The 17,148-nt window shown below is 41.6% G+C and overlaps 1 protein-coding gene across 2 annotated transcripts in view; it reads left to right on the top strand.

Moving 5' to 3' along the window:
• Positions 1-17,148, top strand: part of LOC104928752 (protein sidekick-1) — a 218,448-nt gene that overhangs the window by 136,738 nt on the left and 64,562 nt on the right. For both annotated transcript variants that reach the window (XM_027282930.1, XM_027282931.1), the window contains 10 exons: positions 919-1,021; positions 4,068-4,243; positions 6,828-6,911; positions 9,150-9,344; positions 10,204-10,320; positions 10,460-10,627; positions 11,424-11,526; positions 11,632-11,805; positions 14,893-15,029; positions 16,149-16,296. In XM_027282930.1, the coding sequence (XP_027138731.1) occupies positions 919-1,021; positions 4,068-4,243; positions 6,828-6,911; positions 9,150-9,344; positions 10,204-10,320; positions 10,460-10,627; positions 11,424-11,526; positions 11,632-11,805; positions 14,893-15,029; positions 16,149-16,296 (1,405 nt within the window). The remainder of the gene's footprint in view (positions 1-918; positions 1,022-4,067; positions 4,244-6,827; positions 6,912-9,149; positions 9,345-10,203; positions 10,321-10,459; positions 10,628-11,423; positions 11,527-11,631; positions 11,806-14,892; positions 15,030-16,148; positions 16,297-17,148) is intronic.

Raw genomic sequence — 17,148 nt, 5'->3', positions numbered from 1 at the left:
CAACAGCAGTTTAGAAGAAGTGGAAAGAATTATGGAGTTTCATCAAAACTCTCTTTCGTTTCAGTCAGACTCTGACACTCAAACATCTGTTCTCAATCACATATACTGTCATTCTGTCTTATGCTCTCTCTCAGTCACTGACTGTTATCCTCTCATCATTTTTTCATATTCTGTAATTCCCTTCCACTTTTTCCTAATCTTCGCATACAGTGTATCAAAATCGCCTCCTGTTTATATTTCCATTAAGCTTATTTGTGTGTGTTAGTCTGGACGGACTTTGGACAAATGTTATTAAGCTTGTGTGCTGGGTGTAATTTACTCTTTGCTTACTTTTTTTTTCACACTCTTTCTGCACAGCCAAAATATGCAGCTTCTTTTCCAACATGGTGCGACAGACCGGTCACGATGTGGTTGCTCATACTGAACATGAACACAGATCTGATCGAGTTTGTCTCGGCAATTCAAATCAAGTTTTATCATCCTCAGAAAAGGCTGACAGATGGTATCACTTTGTGCAAGTCTTAGTCAAGACTACAGGACATGTAAAATACTACACCAATACTACATATAAAGATGCACACTACAGTTTTAAACCAATCTTTTTACAGCAGCTTGTAAATTGGATCCCTGAAATGAAATCCACTGGCTGCAAGACAACAAAGCTTTCTGACATTTCAGAACAGCTGCATTGTTGAAAATTAGGCAGATAATAAAAGTAGTCTTGGGCCAGTTTGGAATTAAAATTATGATAAATGAGCACATTGTAACACATGACACTGTAATGGTGTGCATAGTTTTATGTGTAGAATTATGTAAATGTGTGAATGTGTGTCATTGTGAGACCACTGTGGTCTATTTTTGAGATTATGTTGCTGTGTCTGATTTACGTCTCTCTCTCTCTGCCTCTCTCTTTCACAGATCCTGAATCAGAAGTTGTGGCTCCAACGATTGTGATTGGACCCAAAGACACAACAGTGGTGACAGGCAGCGAGGCTACACTAGAGTGCATTGCTAATGCCAGGTAAATTTGTGGCATATGTGCACGCACGCACACACTATTTGTAGACAACACTGTTTTCTTCCAGGGCACACACACACAGTATACATGCGCATGCCAAAACCAAGTTAACTTAAACAGAAGTTTGATCAAAGTCCCATCTGACATCAGCAGAGAAGCTAAAGACGCCCACAAATCCACATTGGCCAAGCCAATACTGCGCGCCCCCCCCACACACACATACACACACACACTGACACCGAGGTTGCAGTTTAGTATGACTCAACAGATGTTTTTTCAAAGCAACAGCAACTTCTCAAGTTGCCAGTAGCTGAAATCAGTTTCTGCTTATCACTTATACACACTGTCTAACACCCCTCTGAGTCCCACATGAGCGCAACACCAATTGAGCACTGGCTCATGTGTGCTTTATGTTTAACAGTGCAGTATTTGTTTTGAACACAGCCCCTAGTGTGTCCTTTTATTCCTTCTGAACAACTGTTACGGATAAACTTTTTGTGCCAAGACTGAAGCAACATTTTACACCAATTTTAGAGCAATCATGGAGGTGACGTCAGAACAGTACAGCTCCAGTATATATAACTCCTGCGATGCCTGCCTGTGTTTTTTTTTGGAGGATGAGAAAAAAACTGCAGGGACAATTTGAACATTTTTCTGCCTCCTTCAGGGAGACCACTAAAGCTCAACCAGCTGCTCTAAAAGAAAACTGCATTTTCAGCTACATCCAAGGAGAACATTATCAATACTTAACATTTTGTAATACGCTCTCAGAGGCATGTTCTTTTATGAGTCATGTTCTTGTTTTGTATTATTAAGATATTGCTGGTCGGGCTGCTCTGTTCTGTGAGAGCTGAAGTCACTTTAAATGTTTTTTCAGCAGCACTTGACCAGCACTTCACTGCTGGGTAGTACTCACGGTATGAACAAATATGAAAAGCCAAGTATGAAACAAACAGGTATGAAAAAAAACAAGTGACTAGCATGTTGGGACCTTCTTAACGCAGGGTGTTTTCCCATTATACAAACTCTATACTGCACTTTTTTTTACATTTAGCACCAAGTGACTTACTCTATAGGTATTACAACTGCAGCTCAGTCTGAATGTTTCTACCAGAAACAATCTACTCCACAGGGACTCTTCCTGAAACATCCACTAAAAGATGCAGAGAGACTAGTCCATTGAAGTTTGGTTAAAAAAGAAGAGGATGATCAGTGATATCACGTGCAGTGCTGAAGTCTAAAAGCATCTGCTATCCACATTCATTAACCATTAATCAGTCATATGCACCAATGCAGTCCTGGTAGAGTACTAAAATAATTAGGAGTTTGATTGAAAACAAGCAGTGCCAGTGGGCCTACTACTAAGGGCTGTAAAATCTGCTTTTCAGTCTTTGGGTAAATTTTGGATTCTTTTGTTGTGTTCTGGACCCACTGAGTAAGAGTATTCAAATTCTGACGTACCGTATCAGCCTAGCAGTAAGTTTAATTACTTCTCCATCAAACTTTGTCTATACCTCGAGGGAGGTGTATCATCCGAGAGAGGAAGCAACATGCTCTCAACTGTGCCTGAAGAAAAGACAAAGCACAGTTTGTCTCTTATTATATTACTTACAGTTGGACTGCATATTAAGTGGGCTTGTTTGCATTTTCATCCAACCGTTTCATCGAAATCTTGAATTATTCCGTAAACCTTTAAAGTCTGTCGGCTACCGTCCTCACCGTCTTTAACACAGCAACTATTTCATCGTCCTCAACCATCGAAGTGTCACAGTCCTGACAGACAACATGATGCTCGTTAAAACATCCTCATTGTTCAGACCTCACAGACGACATGTGACCTCACAGGTGACGTTATGTGACTCCATCGTGACTTTTAGCAGCTTTATTTTACGTCCCTGTGATGAACTGGCACCTTGTCCAGGGTGTTCTGTGCCTCTCACCCAGCGCCAGCTGGGATGGACTCCAGCCCCCTGAGACCCTGATAATAAGCGGTAGATAAATGGGTTGCAGGACATGGATGGATGGATTTTAATTATTTTTACTAAATTATTTTGATTGCTTTTTACTAAACTAACAGGATTTACATAAAACATCATATTGTGCAACAGAAAACATGTCTCAAAATGCACATTTTCTTACTTTTTCATACAAATGATAAATTCCAGCTTGTCACCTCTTTCCACATCTCTTAATGAATCTCTTAACTGAAAAAAAAGAATGCATTTATAATAAAACAGAACAATGTAACATTAATGATCTTTAAACTAATGTGTTTTAGATAGTCACTTGTTTAACTTGACAAGCATCCTTTCATTTCATCTGTTTGATTCTTGTTTGTGTAATAATGTTTTTTTGTTATTGTTGTTGTTGTTTTACAAACTTCTCTAACCACCTAAATAATTCTTGCTTGTTTAATTGCAGCTTAATGTTTTTATATGTTTTGTAAAAAATATTTTAGCAATGAGGATTCGTATTTGCATCGCTTTGATTTATTTTTGTAGTTACTATTTGTGGACAAATCCCATAACTAAAGTGCGTCTTTTAAGCTGCATCTAGAAGGCAGCTCCAGCTGCTGATTACATAATTAGCTGTTGTCCTACTAAATCAGTTGCAAAATTTCAACGGAGATCGCTTACAAGAATTTAACTGTTGCATGAAAGTGCACCGAAAAACTGAAACTTTCATGAATAGATACAATGCTGTATTAGTGCTGTCTTACATAAACACACGCAGGGAAAAAAAAACAACATAGTTTTGATGTTCTTTATCCATAGCAAAATTTCACTTTACATGAAAACTCATTCCCTTTCTCTAACATCCAGAGTAACTGACTGAAGCTCTTCATGCTGAGTAGAGCTGACTGCTCTGATATACACACTGTCATCATTCATTTCCTGCCTCATTGACACATAAACTGATGGATTTAATATGTTGTAATTGCCTTCTGTCACTCTTTTCCCTTTTTCTGCAATCCACCCCACTCCTGCCATTCTTTCTGTCTCCTCTCCTCTCCTCTCCTCTCCTCTCCTCTCCTCTCGTCTCCTCCCAGACCGGTGGACAGCCTCATAGTGTCATGGAAACGTGATGGGCGTCGGCTGGCCAGTGGGCATCGGCTCATTATTCCTGCCCCTACCTCTTCTGACACAGGGTTATATGTTTGTGAAGCATTGCTTAGCAACAGCACTGCCAAACCTGTGGAGGCAAGGGCACACCTCACTGTAATGGGTAAGAGAAAAGGCAGTCAGTCACACACCCACACAAACACACACACACACACACACACACAGTGTCTAACATTATTACCCACGATTATACCAGGTAGGCCTGACCCATGAAGCCTTATGCCCTTAACACGTATCATTAATTTCTGTTTAAACCTTGCTCTCGTCTTTTCTTGCACATTTTTCTCCCCAGGCGGTGTTTTATTCTGTTTATTCCTCCATTTATTCTTACTTCTGCTGGAAGCATGACTGTGAACACCCGGGGCATTGACTGTCAACTACAAGACTACTCGAGCAGAATGCGTTGCCCACACTCACCAATAAACTGTCCATTAAAGTCACAAACAGCTGTTACATTCACGTGCACACTAATTCAGCCATGCATGTGTGTACCCTACACTTACACACGATCACAGAATGGCGTCACAAGACACACGTCTGTTTGCCCGGCAGCTAAATTAGTTTTGTTCCCTGGAGTCACCAATCAATAATGAAACACTGAAAGCACTCAAACAGGAGCGGCCTCGTCACAATCCACTCCTGTCCTCGATATGTGTGCGTAAATAGAAAACAACGTACACGCAGGCAGGGAACGTGTGATTGATGAAGCCGAACTTTTCTCCCCCAGTTTGTCAGCGTCTTTTTGATCTGCTCTGATTGTCGGAGCGCGGGAGCACCTAACACGGAGAGAAAAAACTACCCACGCCTACAGAATACTCACTAGTCAGAAAAGGCTCGTCTGAATATTTATACCCCACTCATTCACTTTCTGTGCCCACTCCCCTTACTATCTACCAGCAGCTTTTGTACTCTGTCTGCCTCTTTCTTTTTGACTTTCTCTTCCCTGTATCTCCGCCTCTACCTTACTGTCCTTTCATTAGACCAACAGGACTGTTAAGGCTTGCCTGACAGGGACAAAGTCTGCATGCATTCATATGTATCAGAGTAGAGACTGATGAATACACTGGTACTGATCCTCTTTTTCTGCTATGGGCACAACAGACCTTGATGCTATGAAAGGAATTCCTAAACAGAATAGTCTATGTGTCTGTGTGAAACTAGGAGACAGCCTCAAAGGTATTCATTATTCAATTTCATTTCTTTTCTGCCCAGATCCACTAATCGGAATATGTATGACACCACGAGTCTGTGTTATATACTGTACAGACGACTACTGGTGCAAACAACATTATAGCTGTTGTTGTTCTCCATCTTTGTTTTGCAGGCAGACTGCAGGGAATCCACAGAAGCTCAAAGCTCTAAACCCAACCACCCAAACACACCAGAACGTGTTTTGTTGTGCGTCTAGGTCCTCGCACTCACCTGACTGAAGGCGATTAATGCGCCTGTGTTATCGGTGTCACGCCACGTGGCTGTTATTCATCTCTTGTTCCCCTTTTTCTCCCTCCGCTGCACGCCTCTCGTGTTCTCTTGTCAAAAATCGTGCCGAATTCCACCGTGCACAATAAAGATAGGAGATGCGCGCATATGTGGGTTTAAAAGATACCGCGAAGCAGTAAAGAACTTCAAGTGGAATAAGTACAGCACCAACATGGGACTCTACTGTGAATCTGTCCACACACACACAGTTTGATCTAACTTGTAGTTTCTTTTTTTTGTTCTCAATGTTTCAGTTTGCCCATTCACTGTGTGAAGCAATGGGATTTAGTCTCTTTTTTTCCCCCTTTAAAGTATAACATTTAATGCCAGCGTACTATTATATGTTTTTATTAAGCATGCCTTAGAATAAAAGTATAGGAATTAAACTTGTATTAAATTGCTGTCCCCTTGTTTGGGAGGAATTCTATCTTTACACATTCATTATTTAGCGGACATTTCATTTTCCTCAAAGTCATTTTTCAGTGAACAGGCTGCCACTTTTCCCAGAGATGCTGGACTGAAAATGAATTAGCCTTTCCGTCTCCCCTCTCCCTCCTCTTCTGGGCTTGCAGTGTCAATATCACTCACTAAATATTAACAAATGTTTTTGAAAGAAATGGAGCGTGTGCAGGAGGTGGTAATTTTTTCATAACATGTAGCATTACAGTAATACACCAAAAGGCACATATTCACTTTCAAATTGAGGGAAGCTTTGTCTCGGAGCCGCTGTCAGCATTTAGAGCGACACTGGTGAAGATGTTTAGAGGGAGCGGTTATTGGCAGGGAAATGGAGTAGTTTAAAAAGGGGGATTGTTTCCCTTGGGAAACTCAGAGACTGTGTTTTTCTGTGAGTGTAGAAGTCATTTCACAGGGCATATAGACTGAAATTCTGCGTTACAATGACACTCAAGATACTCTAGGCCATGAGGGGGACCCTTTTTTTATTCTGCTACACCAAGTATTTTCTCTATTAAAAAATAAATACTTGGAGAGGGCAAACTCTCAGTTCTTTTTTTTTTTAACTGTTAAATGATTGAAGACATTTTTTTTAGCTTTTTTTGAGGGCTTATTATTGGTGGTTCAAACGTGTTGCACACAGCATCCCTGCTGTTCTTAGTTTTTGTTGTTCAGTTTGAGATGTTATTTTATCCATATATTGATACAGAATGTGTTGTATATTTAAATGCTTTACACTTTCTTCTCTGCAGAGCCTCCTTCGCTGACTGCTCAACCTAAGAGAAAGATCTTTGCTGATCTCGACAGGAATGTAGATATTCCCTGCCTGGCTACAGGTATACTCCGCATGTCACTATACATATATAAAGGATTAGTTCACACGTGAGAAAACAGTACTCATACACTTTAATGTACATTGAAATATTTATTCATTATGGTAATCATTTTGCCTGTCCATGCTGGCTGTGAAGAGATCTGATTCCAGTGTAAGACATAGCGTTCTGCGTTTTTTTTGTTACCATTACCAAAGTGTTTTCAGGCTGAGCTGCGGTGGATGGATAGCAATACAAACAGAGAATATTGTGCTAAAAGCACCATCATTTTGGAAGATACCCACTTGATTTGACACCCTCAGACTACTGAATCCTCAAATGAGCTTTGTTTGAACTTTGAAAAGCATTTTTGCACAAAATGAGGACTGTGCTGTATTTTATCTTCTTTCTCTGATACCGGGTTGGCATTAGTACAGAGAGGAGAGATGATCACAGCAATGACTCTCAATGTACACATGAAGATGTCAGTATTATTTTGACATACACATTAAATTAAAAACAAAAAACTAGCTAAAAGCTTTAAACAAGCCCAAAACATCATGTCGTCTGATCACATCTAAAGACCAAAGGTGTTTAAACTCATAGGAAATGACCTCACTCAAAAAGCCTGCAGCCACAGAGACGGGCAAGAGACAATGAATTGTACAAATGGGGATAATGGTGCTCAGTTCTTGACAGTCTCAGGTCAAAGGCATTCATGATGATTCACTCTATCGTAATGAAAATTCACTAAAACTGACAGAAATAGTCGTGTAAAGAATTTAAAAGGAGAAAGCTTAAGAAATGCTTTAAAATCCTGTCTAGAAGTCTGTGAAGATTCTCAGTCATCCAGCTCCTCTTTCTTCGAGAAGGGTTAAATCTGGGGCAACTGGACTTAGTTTTAGATGTGAAGACATTTCATCTCTCATCCAAGTGGCTTCTTCCGTTCAGACTGACTGGTGGGGAAAGCCAGGTATTTAGCCTTTGGCAGGATCGTAGATCAGGCCATTGTTTCCACTTCATTAGTGCTCATTGTTGTTGTGACGAATGTTGTCCAGGTCGTTACAGTCATCTGGGGTCTGGTGTGAATGACAGTCGGTCAAGTCACCTAAGCTTTGGTGTGGATGAGGGTTGAGGTCCAGCTGCCCCAGATTTAACCCTTCTCGAGGACAAAAAAATCCCTCCTACTTTCTCATCTCTACATTCCTTGCCAGTCAGTGTGTGTGAATTGATTGTGGTGTATCCTTACATAAAAAACATTATATTTTAATGTCTATGTCTGTGCAGCAAATGTTGGTCCATTTGAAGAAGGTTGAGTCTGATCTTTGTACATTTGATAGAGACTGTTAAAGTACCCACTGCCCAGGGAGTCTCAAAGTGAATCGACCTTATGTTATGCTGAGGTTTGGTGTCATCCAGAATGTGTGACAGTACACTTTTCAAACCTATAAATTGCATTTGTTCATGACTCTTATTTTAAATGGATTACATGAAAACATTTTTATGAGCAGGAGTGGACACAGCTCTAAAAACTGCAACCTACCCCTCCCTCCCTCTCCCTCTCTCTCTCTCTCTCTCTCTCACACACTGAGCGGGTTTATGTTCCTCCTCAGTAATCTGATACAGTGGCAGTGTAATTAAATAGCAGAGGCCTGAGGGTATGGAGAGAAGAATGGAGGCCGGGAGAAGGAGCGAGGGAAGGAGGAAAGACAGATAGAGTGGAGAGTGACAGTGAGCGAGACAAGAAGGGGTGAAAAATACTTCACACATGTCTGTGAAAGTTTGACACCAACAGATTGAGAAAAAGTGTGGAATTCATCTCACCCTCGCTCACACACACACACACACACTCACACACATCCTGGTGTGGAGGGTTGAGACAGAGTAATTGCATGAGCCCCCTGCCTGTCATATCTAGCATGTCCGTCAGACAGGTGGGAGCTGATACTGTAGATATTCTCTGTGCTACTCCTTTGCCCACATATTTTATTCAGAATGTTTTTTGGCCCCTTCTGCCACCCTTACCCTACCACCCACACCCTCCAATCAATATATTATTAGCAGTCATTATGACCGCATGCATATTTATAGGGAGGGAGTAGATAACAGAGAAGACAGATTGGTGAAAAGAGTGTGTGAGGCTGTTTTAGTGGGAGTTTGCTCAGCACTGAGGTCAGCTGGCTTCTTATTAAGGAAATTGAAAATTTCTCCCTCCCTGTGTGTGCGTGTGTGTTCGCTTTTGGTGTTCATGCACATGTGTAGGCGTGCCCCAGCCCAGGATAGAGTGGTTTAAGGATGCGGTGCCTCTTTCCAAACTGGCCAACCCTCGTTACAAGGTCACCGCAGCAACCGGGCTGACGGTGCGAAGGGTGCAACCAGGAGATGGAGGAATATTCCAGTGCCTGGCTCGCAACGCTGCCGGGGAAACCCAGGCACACACACAACTCCTTGTGTCAAGTGAGTTTGTCTGGCACACACACGACAAAACACACACTTGTGATTACACGTCTACAACCCTTTTCCCTTTAACTTTTTTTCTCATGTGTCTGCGCTCTACTCCTACTTCATCTGCTTCATATTTCTGTGTCACTTTCCTTGCTCCGATATGCTGTAATTGTTTTGAGGGCTGCAACTGAAGATCTCTAAGTTATTTTTTCATTTGAGGTTCAGGTTTTTTTTTTTTTTTAAGTTCAGGTCATTTTTGTCAAAAAATTGTTGAAAATTCCCATCATGGTTTCCTAAAGCACAAACTAACATTTCAAAAACTAGAAATATCATGTTTCCCATCGAATAAGATGAAGAAAAACAAGAAGTCATCACACTTAAGAAGCTGGTTGTGTTGCCTGAAAACCAATTAAGCGATTACCAAAAGAGTTTTGGTAATATGACTAGCCAATCACAGCCCCTCCTGAAACAAAACACTATTTTGTTTGTTGAAAACATGTTTGATTTTATGATATGCAGTGCGTGTCAGCTGCAGAAGTCTGCACATTATATATATATTACAGTTCTATTTGTCTCAGAGGAGTTATGTTCTGTTTAGTCAACGTTATAATTAAAAGTCGCCACTGAGCTTCCTCACCATCACCTATCACATTTATGCACACGCACGTACTGTAGCACCAGGAAATGAATAAAGCCTCCATTGATCAAATAGGAAGCATTTGTGTTTAGATCAACACTGTCATCCTTTCTTTTTCCACTCTCCTGTTTTCTCTTCGCCTGTCTAAGCTTCACTCTTTTTCCACCAGTCTCCTCTCTCTCTGTAGCTATTTCTCTGTGTTCTTTCCTCTCATGTTCCCTCCCTGTGTTTCAGGTGCGGCCCCCGCATTTACATTCCCTCCCTCTGACCAAACAGTAACTGATGGCAACACAGCCTTGTTTACCTGCCAGACGACCGGCGCTCCAAAGTCCGCCATCGCCTGGAGTAAAGGTAATAGACCACACACTCTGATCATGCACACAAAGACACAAACACACTGACGTGATGTGTTCGTAATTAGAAAATGTGCTTAATGACCTAATTACTTTTGTTCACCTCAAGGCTATTTTATTATTTCCTGTCTCTGTAGGATCACAGGTCTTAGCTAGTGGCTCCGTCCAGGTTCCCAGGTTCACGCTTTTGCAGTCAGGTGGTTTGGAGATTCAGCCAATCAGCTTCCAGGATTCAGGAGAATACACCTGCATCGCCTCCAACTCGGAGGGAACCATCAACGCCACCGCCACACTTACCGTCTGGAGTAAGACACACACACACTATAGACTTAAACTGCTCAATATACATTTGCTAAACAGACTAAAACAGACATGGAACACTAATTTATCCTTAGCTGTCCAATTGCATTAACTCAGGCTATTGAACAGCAGTGTGATTGGTTATTGACAAAGCGGGCTAGTGCAATGGTGAAATAATCATCTGATTGGCCCGGGTAAGGTATGATTGATTAGCTGGTAAACATAATGACTGGCAGGTTCAGATATGTTTATATGTTGGCTGCTTCAGATTGAACACTTCAATTAAACATTAAATTAGATTAACGACTGTTAAGCACTGTGATATTCCGCCTGATCACATCCCAAATATACAATGACTAAGTTAGGGACATAAGAGATGCCTTCTGCAATGCTACACCTTTATTTTTTCCCAGTGCGTGTTTTTTCTCTCGGCTTTAAAACCTGAAATGGCTAAAACCTGAGTGGAACGAAGCACCAATAATGTGATAGATCAAGAAGTGTGTGTGTGTGTGTGTGTGTGTGTGTGTGTGTGTGTGTCTGAGGAAGCATGCTTGTGTGCCGTTTAGCTTCGATGGTTCAGGGCTACGATGTAGACTAATTAATGTCTCATTACCCTGGAGAAGCATGCATTTGAATGTACACATTTTAAATAAGACATATATACAGTAAGTGTGTCATGTTAATGTAAGAGACGACTAAACACATTTAATTTCAGCCTCTAAATAAATCCCACCTGTGTCCCACCTCCTCTTCAAACTCATTTTTCTCTTCTTCTCTGGATTTCTCTCTGGTGTTTTGCAGGTCGTACGGTAATTTCAGTGCCTCCAACAGATCGGCGTGTTATCAAAGGAACCACTGCCATCCTGCACTGTAATGCTACACATGACCCCAGAGTCAATATCAGGTACATACTGTACTTACTTGTAGGTTATCTGCTTTTCTTAGCTGTTTTTTTTTACTAGTTTCTGTACATACAGTATAGACCACATGTGTTCCTCCTTTATTGCAGCTTCAAGTGGGATCGAGGTGGTGTGCTGGTCCTTCCCACCAGTGGAGGTCGAGTCTCTGTGCGTCAGGGTTCCCTCACTATTGGCCAGACATGGTCAGGTGACATTGGGGATTACACCTGCACCGTGACATCACAGGCTGGCAACGATTCTCGCTCTGCACGCCTCGAAGTCATGTGAGTTCAAAGAATCATGAGAGCTCCAGCTTTTGTACGGATTAAACAAATCTAAAGATTGTTAGATGTTAGCTAGTTAGCTGTAGAAGTGCTTGTAGAGGGATTTTTTTGAGTCAGGCTAGCTGTTTCCTTCTGTTTCCAATCTGTGGAAACTTTGAAAACTTTGGAAACAGGTTAATCACCTGCTGACTGCAGGTTAATACGCCCGCACGAGTGGGCTCAATCATCTCATCTAACTTGTGACAGGATGAGTGTATTTCTGTTTCTTTTCAGAACATTTCAGAGATTGTTGTGCTGTACATGTACAGTGTTTAAATACTATATTCATTATCACCTCTTGTTAGATTTGCAAAGCATTTATGTGGTATTCATATTTGTATAATATGAAACACAGAACAGGCATTTATCCAATAAACGTGTGCTTTGTTTACTTCAAGTGATTAGACACAATAACGACTTTGACTTTTTGTGCTGCAATCAAGTGGGAAAACAAAGCAAGCTCCGATCCGTAGCAAGTACTCTGATTTAAATTGCAGATATGATTGACAGGGAAGAAGCCTCTGGATTGAGTATTATAGAAAAAAAGGTGGAGAACATGAAATTCAGGAGAAGCGGCGCATAGATAATTTAGTGCCATACATGAAGAAAGCATTAGTATCAGCTTATTTCAGCGGCTGTCTTAATGAAATAACTGCTTGTTTCCGATAATAATATATTCTGTCAGAGGTCAGGCACCTTCTAAACCAATTAGATGTCCCTGTATCATTAAAACTGTAAGGTGACGGGATGTGGCTAATTAATACGAGTCACTATTAGACAGTAGTGATAGTAGTGTACGGTCATATCTGTTATCTGCGTGTACAGCACACTCCCTGCTCTGTGAAACCACAGCCATATCAATGTAAAGTGTAAAATGTATACGCACAAGTGTCTGTGCATGCATGCATTCATGTCGTTCCACACATGTCACATCGTGAGTCTGGCATGCATTCAGGCATTCCTGAAGCTCAGATGAAAACATGCCACACACATATTTCAAGAGTATCTCATGAGCTCACGCAGCCTCATTGCAGCGACTGTGGGAGAACTCGATCAGGTAGCGGCATTTATATAGTAATAGGCACTTGTATAATATATTTATAAAAGGCACTTATGATATATTAATACAATTGCAGGGTAGGAGAGAGATAAAAGGTGAGTCCACATCCTTCTAAATTATACAGCGATGAGAGGTTACACGTGTCAAACTCAGAGGGAGGAAGTGGGTCTCTGTTTATGGCTGAACAAAAATATGTAGGGAAAGAAGGGATTTCTCTATGAGCGTGTGTGTGTGTGTGTGTGTGTGTGCGTGGGAGCGCGTGCGTCCACGTGTGTGACTGACATTCTCGTTAGCTCAGTATCAATGGGTCACGGAGGCTAACAGACGCTGGCGGCTGAGGAGACAGACTAATTACCAGCAGGTTATTGGTTCAACTCCCGCAAGACCCATCCATGTGTTCGTGAGTGTGCGTGTGTCTACTTGTGTGTGTGTGTGTGTTTTGTGTGGGCTGTGTGAAGGTAGCTGCTCTAACATTCTCTAAGCTCATCCATTAATTAATATGATCATGTCAGCTCAGAAAAGAAAACATCATTCTCATTTCCCCATGCTCCCTCTCTGCCTCAGTCACCGCCGCCCCTTGCTTCTTTTTGGCGGTGTGCAACTCTCCTGCCCACTCTGACATTACGTCATATTCTTCATTTGTATATTACATATTCTTTTCCCACCTATATATTAAGATGTAAAAGCACACAGCAAAAACAAAAACTGAAACGTTTCTCTTGATCTAATCTGATGAAATGAACAAGTCAGGGGAGACCGTCTTGGAGAGGATAATAACACGTCCGTGATTGTTTGGAAATAATTAATGAGCTCATGAATATGAAATGAAGCTAGGCACAAGGGAACGTGCACTTTGTCATGCTTGTAGTGTAAATATGTTTTATTCTTTGACATGATCTGTTAATCACTTCTATCACCTGTAGCCTTCACATACTGAGATCGGCTTCTACTCTTACCAAGTGTTTTTTATGATGCACTAAAATCTGTATAATCAAAATGTGTTGGCACTCTTTATTGCTGAATATATATGTGTTGCTTCTTTGTATTATCATAGCAGGGAAATCCACAGGGAATGGCCAAATGTCTGGAGAATTTCTTTTTAATTGATGTGCTGAAATATATTTGCCGTGGTCCAAATTTGCTACAAAATAAAATACGACAATAAAAAAAATATGCAGACCACGGCCATATTTAGCTCATTTCTCTCACTGCGACTGATCCTGGACCAGATCCAGATACCAACCTGGGTGTCAGAGCCAACATTTTTCCAACACACATATCAAATAGAAAAATAAAACACATAAAACATGGAAGCTATTAGACAGGAAATATCAGTCTAATGAAAAGTCTTGGCACATTGTCACACGCTGGTTTATGAAACATGAATCCACAAATGTGTAATTACATGTTCAGGCACACTCTTTTGTCTGGATGTTGAGGATGTTTTGGATGTTCAAAAAATAGCATGACATTTTAGGAAATATGCCCATTTGCTTTCTTGCCAAACTTTAAGCAAGAAGATTTATATCTGCTGTCGAGACATGAGAGCAGTGTCGTGTCTGAACACTAGATATGTAGCTACCCACGAGTAGCCAGTAGCAGCAGAAGTGGAGGGTCTAAATCTCACAAATTAAAACATTATATTTCATTTGTTTAATCCATATAAAAACAGAATTGTAAAAGTGTCAAGTCCATGATTTTACGGAGGCTATGTGCTGTTTCTTGCCCTGGAGCGGTAACTTCTGGAGTCTCCGCTGGTAGCTTGACAACTGAGAAATAGTCCAGCAAATAACCCCCTGTGAAAACACAGCTTGTCATGGAGTGAGGAGCTAGTAGGTGGTTTTCAGTTTGCATACCGGCTGTGGCGTCATACTTAGAGTACAAATATGAGAGAGATATGAATCAAACTCTGAGGGTGTTTCCTTGAATGTTTTATTCCTCTCAAGGCTTGGATAGATGATGTTTGAGTTTAACTTTTTTTCTTTCAGTGAGCTGCCGCACTCTCCTCGCTCTCTGACTGCTCGTCTCAATGACTCCGACTCCCGCTCCGTCCTCCTGTCCTGGCTACGCCCCTTTGACGGGAACTCCCCACTTCTCTACTACCTGCTGGAGCTCTCTGAGAACAGTACGTGTGTGTGTTTGTATGTTTGTGTGTGTCTGGGCATACTTTATAGTCCCTGAGCAGCAAACATCTGTTCACTTGCTGTCTACCAGGCACTGACACACACTCATTTACAAGAGGCAGACATATGGAGAATGGTGTTGCTGCGTAAATGTACATCCAGGTTCCCTATAAATAAACTCTTATTTTCCTCCCTCCCTTACCTTTTCTCGCTCTCTCGCTCTCTTTCTCTCTGTGTCTCTCACCCTCTCTCTGCCACAGATGTTGTAACAGCAGGCTGGCTCTTTGTCAAATGAGAAATAGAGGAAGAGGGGAGAGAGGGATGGAGGAAAAGAATGACAGGAGAAACAGATTGGAGGGAGATGTAGAGCAGCTCTTATTCCTGCTGTAAGCTAAGGGGTTGGTTTGGTGAATGTTACAAGCAGAGCCAAGCACTTGGCACATGACCATCAGCTGGACAAATATAAATATATTTTGACATTTTAAGTAATGTTCATCTGATTGCTTGCAGCAGAACAGACAGCAGAAATATGACCGTCACGATTTCAGCAGCTACAAAGATAATGATAGCCAAAATAATGATAAAAAAAGCGTCTAAGCGTCTGGTACAAACTGAATTCAGACAGTGAGGGATGTGAATTTTGTGCACAGTGATTACCAGCTGTGTGTGTGTGTGTGTGTGCTGTATATTAGATGTTATGGGTTGTATTTTATAGAGAATGGGCCATTATAAATACAATGTATTTTCATACATGGCACGCACACACTATCGTTCTCACTTACGCAGATACGCATGTGGCTTGTGCAAGATAATAGTGCATCTGTCTTTGGTGTCTTCAGGAGAAAGACCGAAAGATAAGCTGGCAACAGTATACACAAGCATCTGTGCTTCTTTATTAATCCCGTTTTCCCTCCAAACTTTCTTTCTTGTTGCATCCTGTGGTACTTGTCTCCTTTTATAATGCTCTCCAGTCAACCTTCCTTTCTACCTTCCCACCTTACTTCTTTTATCGGTTCCTCACTTTTTTCCTTTGATTTATGGGTCCTGAGTGTCCTCGTGCTTCTGTTTGTCCTGCCTCAGCCAGATATTATCAGCCTCTAATCTTCGTGTCTTCTGTCTAGACTCACCATGGAAGGTCTACCTATCAGAGGTCGATCCTGCGGTGACCGCAGTATCGGTGGGCGGACTCACACCTGCCAGGACCTATCAGTTCAGACTCTGTGCTGTCAATCAAGTGGGCAGGGGTCAGTACAGCGCTGAGACACAGAGGTAAGAGGATGATATGCACACCCACACATCTGGTATACAAAGTGACTGCTGCCAGCCTTATGCAGCACATTCTTTACAATACTGCATGTGAAGTCACACTCCTGTGTCACTGGTGTTTTCTTAAAAAAGCATGAAACCATTTGTCAATGTAGAACACGCTGTGATGTGTGTGAAATAGAGATTTCTTTTAGCCTGTAATAGACTTGGTCACACTGCTTTATACAAACTGGGGCTGAATAAACTGGAACCTTTCTGCAGTCAAAAGGCATAGTGTATGCACACCCACACACCCTAATTTGTGTATCTAAGTGTGTGTCTGTGTGTGCGTGTGTGTGTGATATAGAGTATACCGTATGTTGCCATCAGCTTGGATAGGGACAAGGCGATGGCAAAGGGTGCGGCCCTTTTTTTTATTTGGAACCCATTTCCTTTGCAATGACTGATTTATATTCATCACCTCGATGCTGTAGACGTCTACGTGACACCGCGTGTATGCGTGTGCATTTCCCTGACAGTCTCTGTCTTTTGCACATTGTGAACTAAACAGCAAAAATGATGAAATTAACTGCTCTGCTTGTCTGCGTGCGCCAGTGTGTGTAAAAGGGAGAGTGTGATTTGGCCTGAAAAGTAAATAGATGGATGTGCAGATGTTTTATATCTGTGTGTGTGTGTGTGTGTGTGCACGCACGTGTGTGTGTGTGTGTGTGTGTTTGCATGTTTATCCCAAGAGAAAAGACTAATGGGGGAAATTATGGTGCCTCAGCGCTGATGGAACTGGGTAGAGTGAAAGAGGGTTGGAGGAGGTGTGGCGGGCCTCTTAACAATTTTGCCCCTGAATACACACATGCACCG

Source organism: Larimichthys crocea, chromosome X (assembly GCF_000972845.2).
Source record: "Larimichthys crocea isolate SSNF chromosome X, L_crocea_2.0, whole genome shotgun sequence".
In the NCBI taxonomy this organism is placed as follows: domain Eukaryota; kingdom Metazoa; phylum Chordata; class Actinopteri; family Sciaenidae; genus Larimichthys; species Larimichthys crocea.
This window is presented reverse-complemented; position numbering and strand designations above follow the sequence as displayed.